The sequence below is a fragment of the Pygoscelis adeliae genome, unplaced genomic scaffold (assembly GCF_000699105.1).
Source record: "Pygoscelis adeliae isolate BGI_AS28 unplaced genomic scaffold, ASM69910v1 Scaffold44, whole genome shotgun sequence".
Taxonomy (NCBI): Eukaryota; Metazoa; Chordata; class Aves; order Sphenisciformes; family Spheniscidae; genus Pygoscelis; species Pygoscelis adeliae.
In genome coordinates, this window is record NW_008824761.1 from 2,418,120 (window position 1) to 2,427,557 (window position 9,438).

The following is a 9,438-nucleotide window of genomic DNA, read 5'->3' on the forward strand; positions in this document are numbered from 1 at the left end:
TTTCCCAGGTGGTGTAAAATGAATGTGAATTTGAAGAAGTGAACTAGAGTAGGCAGTCTTAGAATCAGTGGGAAGATAGGATTGCTTTCTTCATTATTTATTTATTTTGTGTGTTCATATTAATATTTAAGAAAATTAAATAGTTTGTTTAATTCTGTAAAATAATTTTGCTCTAAAATGCTAAAAAAATTAAAGAGCCCAATCATAGTTTAATAATGAAGACATAGCTATACTATTAACCTTAACATGAATATACTGATTTTCTATTTGTGGTTCATATTTATATTTTTAATAACTGTATCAAAGAAGAAAGAAATGGATTACTTCCATGTCTGTGCCGAAAAAAAATCATTTCAGTGTTAAAAGACAACTTCAGTTGTCCCTCCCAGTGCCGTAAGATTTTTCCATCTTGTACTTCTAGTGATGGGAAGGATGCACTGATTACTTATATCAGATTCTAGAAGCCTGTGATGAAGTCTAGACAACTGGTCACATCTTATCAACACGGAGTTTCTCTTGTGGTTTACAGACTGTCAGCAGCCAGCCACCCCTTGCCACCCCACTGCGACATGGATTCATGTAGCTCCGAGGAATTCTATCAGGCTGTTCACCACGCGGAGCAAACCTTCAGAAAGATGGAGAGCTACCTGAAGCAACAGCAGCTCTGTGACGTTATCCTGATTGCTGGGAATCGCAAGATACCTGCACATAGGTAGGACATAAGCGTATGATATTGAAAGTGCAACAGTAAACGTTTTGGATGTGCTTATTTCTTAGAACCCCAGGTGTTTTCTGCGGCACCTTATGCCTGCTTCCCTCTTGCTTTAAACACCACAAATGTAAATAGCTGCAGAATGTGATATTTGAAGGTTGGGCCTTCGAAGGTGGGGGGTTTTTTGTTCAGATTTCAAAAGTTCAAGTAGCACTCAGCTAGAAAACTTTTTATCATGAGTGTGCCAAACATTTCTCCCTGCTGTGATGCTGTTCATATGTGAGGAGAATGGAAATTTCTGAAATGAGATGCTGTACAGCTACACTGAACACAGTGTCATTTTTAGCTTAAGATCATGATACTCTGATAAGCCTGTCATACAGAGCCTCTCAGACACCTGTAGTAGAATAATACTGAACACTGACTTCCCATTAACAGTTATGGGAAGAACTTTTTATGAACTGAAAAATATCTTAATTACTTTTAATGATAATTACTAATACAAAAATTATAATGATGTAATTTCTAAAATTCTGTAAGATTATCTGGTATTAAAGCAGCCAGTATAGAAGGAAACTATGCTTGGTTTTGGACTGTAATTAGAGCTTAAAATAGTTATTCTTCATTGAGATTTTGGTTTTGGCTGTAGCCTTTGATTTAGTGCATGCAAATAAAAATCCAATCCTAGAGTTTAGATTAAAATACAGAGAATACTTCTGAGTTTCCAGGTTAGCAAGTCTTTTTGCATTTGAACTCTATATAAGGCTGCAAACTAAGGGTGCCCTATTTCCTGCTTGTGCCCTGGTTTCTCTGCCGAGGAACTAAATTCAGAGCAGGACTATGGTTCCCCAGCAGGAAAACCAAAAAACTGCCAATGTATTTCTGAACTCACAAATTAACTTTCTGGTGTGGAGGAATACCATAAGGTCATCTTGGCAACTTGGACCTTACAAAGTTCCTTCTGCCCTAAGTGAAGATGGGCACAGAGACTATTCTTTTTCTGTTTTACAGAAAAGTTGGATATTCTATATTCCAACTCCCATAATAATAATTAAAAAGGTGCAATATGCAAGACTGCAAAGCCAAAGCTATTGTTCAAATACTAAAAAGTAAAACCAGGCAGAAACCTTCATTAAAATATTTAAATTGCCCCAATAATTGTAATAAATGAGAAAATAACTCCACTTAACAAGCAGTAACAGTTAGATTGATCTAGGCAGTTTGCAGCACACATCTGCTTGGTTTCAGATTAGTAGCTGTAATAAACGCAGAAATCTTTCTCCTCTTCTTTCAGCATTTTTTGTTCTTAAGACTGTTTCTACTCTCCTAAGAGCTGCCATTTTTACTGTTCTTCCCTTGCCTTCATATACTCAGGTTCCCAGATGCCAGCTAAGTCCTCAGTAATTTCTACCCACTGACTTGGCAACTGACACAACTCCTGTGTTCCAGGCTTTTTGCCACTGTTAAATGTATTATGTATCTGGCACTTTATGCACCCCTGGTAGTTGTGGTCTGATGCCATTTTTATCTAAATCGCCAAGATCTTTCCTTTATAGGTATATCAAGTACAGAGGGAATAATATTAAACTTCAGTCCTTCTGTCCATCTGCATTTACAGTGTTCCAGAGCTGCAAGATTTGCCTTAAGGTGCCTCCAATCCAAAAAAAAAAACCTGGAGGGATAGTAACCTACGGCCTTCTAATTTGTGTCCAATTTTACATCCCTATACATTACTGAAATGAAATAAAAAGACTTTTTCAGAAATAATGAGAATTTTGATGTTCCTGCTTGACAGTTACTTGGCCTATTTTTGCTTTTCACATTTTTCAACACAGATGAGGTAAAAAAAAAAAAAAATTCAATGTCTGAATCTAACATTCTTAAACTGACAGAAAAAATACTTATTAGATACATAGAAATACTCCACAATTGGTATCATTTACCCTGTTTAATACGGATGATATAAAATATACATTTTAAACCGGTGTATTTTTTGCCTATTTTGAATATTTTGGTAAACTGCATAGTTTGTAAAGAAGGAGACAGAGGAAACTGTAAGGTTTTTTTTATTAGTTGTGTTCGTTTTCCCCACTATTCTTAAGACAGCTGTTCGTATTTGTATGCCCACTTTTCAGTAGTAAATTTAATTACACATTTGTCATTTCAATTCTACAGTATATCTAAATCCTTCTGGAGCTGGAAAAATACCTTAATAAGAAGATTGACCATGAAATAATAGCCAAAATCTTATTTAGATTTTCTAATAAACCTTCAGACAACTTTACATTTGATTTTCTACTTCTCTGTGGTCTGCAGTCAAAGACCAAAATTCAAAGAATGGGCAAAACAACTGTTGAATTATGCAGAATTGAAAAGATTATGTTCTGAATAAACTAGAATTTTGTCCAACAAAATAAAAATGAAGTGAAGGGTGTTCTGAATTTTCAGTTTGTTTTTTTTTAGTAGTGTTTGTTCTATGTTATTTTAGACAGATGTGGCTGGACAAGCACAGACAAAGCTGTTTATTTTTACTGTGGCCGTTACAATCCTGGAATATAATTTAATTTGGAAGAGAGCTTCTAGAGTCTGATTTAACTCCCCCTGCTCAAAGCAGGGTCAAGTCCAAGGTTAGATTAGGCCGTTGAGGGTCATACCCAGTTAGTTTTTAAATATCATCACTTGTGGAAGTTCCTCACTTGGCAGCCTGTTGCAGTTTTTGATTATCCTCACTGTCTTTAGTGATCCAGCATTTGGCTTCTAGGCAAATTTGCTCCATGATCTTCTTGATGACCTACATCTTCCTTCTTGAGGAGGGACATGGAAATTGACTTTTCCAGTCTTCAGAAACCTCCTGCAATTATCATGATCTGTTAAAGATAGAGTGGCCTTTCAATGACATTGTTGAGCTCCCTTAACCATTGCTCCTTGAACATACCCTTTTTGGTCCCAAGGACTCATGTATGCCTGATTCGCCTAACTGCAGCCTAAGTATGTCTTCCTCTATTGTGAGTGATACCCCACAGATCCTGCCACGAGGCACAGGGACCTGCGAGGCCTGAAAGCAGACCATGCTAAAAAAAAAAAAAGAAAAAAGGCTGAGCCAAAGAAAGCTTTATTGAGCATGGACAAAAATTTTCCATAGTCTTCCTTTTGCTGCCAAGGTAATTACAGAAACCCTTCTTGCCCATCACATCCCTTGCTAACTTCATCTGCACCCGACCTTTGGGCCTCCCTAATTCCATTTTTGCATGTTAGGGCAATGTCTCTGTATTTCTCCCAGGTCATTCATCCCTGCTTTCACTTTCCGTGTACTCCCTTTTTGCATTTGACTTCAGTCAGGAGTCAGTTCTGATGTCCAGGGTTGTAATTTGCTATTCATTTTACTAACTTCTCTCAGGATCCGTTGTCTTAAATTCCGTTGTGTCATGGTCGCTGCAGCCAAGTTTGCCATCAGATTTCACAGGTCCTTTTTTTTTTTCCAGATTTGTGAGGAGCAGATCCAGCAAAGTGCCTCCTCTAATTAAAGTTTTTTTATAAAGCAGGCTAGGTAATATTTATTTTGCATTCCTGAGGACATATAAAAAGCCTGTTTGCGGAGGGCAATACTGATCATGCAATCAGTATTTGTGGAGTTTTTAGATTTGATACTTCATGATATGTAGAAGTTTGGTAGAACATTCCCTGTACAAAGTTTATAAAACCTTATCCTAGATAAAATGAACCCTCATTTTAAAGTCCAATTAAAACATATTACAAGCCATAGCTTATACTGAATATGTTACAAATTAATAAATACAAACTACTCAAAATTATTGCCTAAAAAAGAATAGTTTTCACATATTTTCTATTCTTTTTAATAGAGTAATTTAAGAAAATTGAATAGATTTAATATGCTTTAATATAGTACAATAAGAATCACTTTCAGAAAACCAGGGCAAAACTTTCTACATTTTTCAATAAAAAGTATGAAAGTGATATTTTTCTTCATTTTCCTCTGATTCAGAACAAAACAATACAATACTGTAAAAAACAAGATTAGAAAAATGTTTTATGTAATAATGTAGTCTTAATGTATCTATTTCTATAAAAGTAAAAATTCGGTTAAGAAATGCCAGTATATTGCATCAAATGAAGTGAAAGACACCAAAATAGTTATGCTGCCGTTGGTTCTTGTGCATGTCTCCAGACCCCTCCACAGTTCATAATCTCTGTGTCATTTCTAGTTTCATTCCTGGTAGTACTTGCTCTTTTTTCCCCTCTTCTCCAATCACATATCTTGATTATGTCCTTTGGTGATCTGTTTAAATAACTTTCTCTAGGGGAGAAGTTATTGCTGTGTCATAAGGTCTCTAAAATCTGATACTTTTATAGGAAGAATGTCAGGTAAGCTCTGGTCATAGCCTGAATGCTGCCAAGTTACTTTTTGTTGGTGGTGTTCTTTTGTTTTTTGGTTGGGGGGGGGGGGTTCATTTGTTACATTTTTATTTCTCCCAAAAAATGGGAGAAAGTCAAATTAGAAGGGAGATCATAAAACATAATCACTGAGCTGTAGTTCCCTACTTGGAGGCACCATGCCAAACTCTCAATCTTGTTATAACTGCTTTTCACTGTTCGGGTGACTCAAACAGCTTTAAAGTTATAATGTGCTTAAGCTTTTTGTTGGCTCCTGAACATCATGTCTGTGTAATCTAATCTTCCACTAAACAGGTTACAGGTGTAATCTTTCAAGTGAAGGAATAGCAAAAGGAAGTACAAACCAACCAAGTATTGTAATGATGAACAAGCAACCAAAAAGAATACTAAGAAAATAGGAAGACCTCTGTAGCAGGCATTTCAGACACTTAAATAAATTTGAAAAATTAAGTAAACCTCAAATTTTTTTGTTATATTGCTATAACATGTATACATAACAATCAAATCTAAAATACCTTAAAGAGAGAAAAATGCTAAAATAATAATTTTCTTTCCCTTCAGTTAAGCTGTTGCACTGTTAACAGTCCATCCTAATTTTAAAATATTATGAACATGGAGTTTGCAGCTTGTCCAGTCACTCTGGAGATGCATGCTGTATATATTTTTCTCATTTTCTTTACCTCTCATTTACAATATAACCTCTTTAAGACAAGAAACATATTGTAACTTTACAGTCCCTGGGATAGAAGGAACTCAGGCATTGCTGTTGCAAAACAAACAAATGAATAAAACCAACCAACTGCAACTGACACTTTCTTCTATCCAGGTTACAATCAGCCAAATGCAGTTATGTCTAGAAATCTAACTAGTCTGCAGCTAAAAATGTCATCTGAAACACAAAAACATGGAAGTAAATGTTATTCAGAACTATAGTGACATGATCAAAGCACCAATTATTTCCAATGTAAAAGAAAATTCTCAATCAAGCAATGATCCCATGGGTCAACATGAAATTAAAAATACGTATTTGCTACAAATAATTTGGTTGTTTTGAGTGAAGGCAACTCAATTGCACTGTTTTTAAATACAATACTCGAAATACTGTATTCTACAGCTGCTGAATAAACATCAAAAATGCTGCAAAGAAAACAGCGAAAGCCAATGCAAATGATAGATAGACCTTTAAGATTTGCACTGGAGAGTTCATTAAAACTTCCAGCCAGGATTGCATAAATGTTATAGGCAGCTCTAAACTCAGACTAAGGTTTAAGCCATAAATTAGATTTTGACTAGGAACGTGCACAAAGCAGTACAGGAACTCAGTGTTGGAGTAAAAAAAAAAAAAAAAGAAAGAAAAGTGATATAAGCATAGAATTTACCTATCCCTATTCAGTAAATACAAAAAGCTCCCATATAACAGAGACTGAATTACAATAAACCAGAAAATTCAATACAAACAGAAAACACAAAAAATACAGGAGAGTTATATCCTCAACTTGCAATTCTGACTTTCATTGCATTTGGTGAGAAACGAAGACTGTGAATGAAAAGAAACCAATAAATCTACTTTTGTTATTTTAATATTGTCAGGTATAGCTGAGTTTATAATGAGAAATCTGAGTTCTTTATTTGCTGTTTTCACTTAGTATCAAAGAAACATAGGCATTTGTGTTCTTTACGATACTCAAGATAAGGGTCAGGGGGGATTCTTACCATGATGGAAAAGGTAGCACAGACTGAGTAGAAAATTACTACTTACACATAAAAAAAAGAAATTCTTTAGTATGGCTACTCAAATCTTTCTACAAGTGTTTTGATGAAAAGTTAAAACATTTTTTCAACACAAAATTTAAATTTTTCATCGTAAATACTGGAATAAATTCAACTGAAGCCTTTTTAGGATGCTCAGCTCTGAAGTAGTACAGCTTTTATTTGCTATCATCCTGTATTGGGTTTGCATGGCAGAGTTTTGGTAGCGGGGCAGCTACAGGGGTGGCTTCTGTGAGAAGTTGCTAGAAGCTTCCTCTATGTCCGATAGAGCCAATGCCAGCCAGCTCCAAGATGGAACTGCTGCTGGCCAAGGCTGAGCCCATCAGCAATGGTGGTAGCACCTCTGTGATAACATATTTAAGAAGGAGGAAAAAACAGCTGCACAACAGCAGCCAGAAGAGAGGAGTGAGAATATATGGGAGAATATCAATAAAATTAAAAAAAATGAATGGAGGAAGTTAAACTGAAAGGAGAGATGAAAGGATAAAGAACTAGTCAGAGAAGGAAAGAGAGTTTAAAGGCAAGGGGTGAAAGAAGCAGAATACACAATATACAGTCCTAAGACTCAGCTTGTTTTCTTGCATTAGTCATTAACAGATGCTTGTGGAAAGCACACAGTCTAAGCAGTACAGCTGCCCTGTGTTCATTCCTGGATATCTGTAATTAGGGTTTGAGGAACTTCCCAAGTCAAACATTGCATCTAAACTGTGGTGTTTAACACAACCTACTGTCCATGAGTTTAAAAACAAATTATTCAAGTAATGTGGCTGGGACAAAACAACAACAACAACAAAAAAATCCTGCTATCAGAGGTAAAGCAGGAAGGCGGTTTAGGTAAGCTTTTAATATTAACCTTGATTGACAACTCTTTTTTTTTTTTTTTAAGAAGAAAGAGCAGTAGATAGAGTATTTCCTGATACTGAGAATGGGATTAATATTTTCAAAGGAATTTCTGTGATTTCAACAAAGAACTCTTCTGGTTTTATTTGTACCTTTTTCAGACATAAAAGATCTTAAGTTCACACAACTGAGTATATACCAGTTAAAGATTTTGCACATGCAGAAATGGGCCTTGAGTTTTGAAGATAATTTCTGAGATTTTGAAGTTGATTATCCAGTTGAGTTTTGGTTTTGATATGGCCATGTGTCTAATCTCATTGTAATCAATGGAGATCTATAGCATAAGTTATCTAAACACCTGTGTCTGATTGTAGTGTGTTGACCTTGGCTGGTCTCCAGGTGCCCACCAAGATGCTTTATCACTCCCCCTACTCAGCAGGACAAGGGGAGAAAATAAGATGGAAAAGTTCATGGGTCAAGATAAGGACAGGGAGATCACTCACCAATTACCATCATGGGCAAAACAGACCTGACTTGGGGAAAATTAATTTAATGTAATGCCAGTTAATAACAGAGTAGGATAGTGAGAAATAAAAACAAAACTAAAAACACCTTCCCCCCCACCCCTCCCTTCTCTTCAGGCTCAGCTTCACTCCGGTCTCTTCTACCTCCTCCCCCCAAGTGGCGCAGGGGGACGGGGAATGGAGGTTGTGGTCAGTTCATCACACATTGTCTCTGCTGTTCCTTCCTCCTCACACTCTTCCCCTACTCCAGCGCAGGATCTCTCCCACAAGAGACAGTCCTTCACTAACTTCTTCAGTGTGCGTCTTTCCCATGGGCTGTAGTTCTTCATGAACTGCTCCAGCATGGGTCCTTTCCACTGGGTGCAGTCCTTCAGGAACAGACTGCTCCAGCGTGGGTCCCCTGTGGGCCACAGGTCTTGCCAGAAAACCTGCTCCTGCATGGGCTCCTCTCCATGGGCTGCAACTCTTGTCAGGAGCCTGCTCCAGCATTGGCTCTTCACGGGCTGCAACTTCCTTCAGGGTACAACCACCTGCTACAGCGTGGGATCCTCCACAGGCTGCAGGGTGGATATCTGCTCCAGCGTGGTCTTCCAAGGGCTGCAGGGGAACAACCTGCTTCAGTGTGGACTGAATCTCTGCTCCGGTGTGCCTGGAGCACCTCCTCCCCCTCCTCACTTTGGTGTCTGCAGGGCTGTTTCTCTCACATTTTCTCATTCCTCTCTCACAGCTGCTGTTGCACAGCATTTCTTACCCTTTCTTAAATAGGCTCAAAGAGTTATAGTAAATGGAGTTACATCAGGCTGGCTGTTAGTCACCAGTGGGGTTCCCCAGGGCTCAATTTTAGGGCCAGTGCTCTTTAATGTTTTTATAAATGATCTGGACGCAGGAGTCAAATGTATATTAAGTAAGTTTGCTGATGGTACTAAATTAGGAGGAGCTGTGGACTCCCTCAAGGTAGAGAGGCCTTACAGAGACATCTGGATAAACTAGAGAGCTGGGCAATCACCAACCGTATGAAATTTGACAAGAGCAAGTGCCGGATCCTGCACGTGGGATGGGATAATCCTAGTTATACATACAAACTGGGGGATGAGAGGCTGGAGAGCAGCCCCATCGAAAGAGATCTGGGGGTTTGGGTTGATGGCAAGTTGAATATGAGTCAACAGTGTGCCCTGGCAG

The 9,438-nt window shown here is 37.6% G+C and overlaps 1 protein-coding gene across 1 annotated transcript in view; it reads left to right on the forward strand.

The window, feature by feature from the left end:
• Positions 1 to 569: 569 nt before the first annotated feature.
• Positions 570 to 9,438, forward strand: part of KLHL1 (kelch-like family member 1) — a 181,793-nt gene continuing 172,924 nt past the window's right edge. The window contains exon 1 of the mRNA XM_009323524.1: positions 570 to 712. Coding sequence (XP_009321799.1) covers positions 570 to 712 — 143 coding nt within the window. The remainder of the gene's footprint in view (positions 713 to 9,438) is intronic.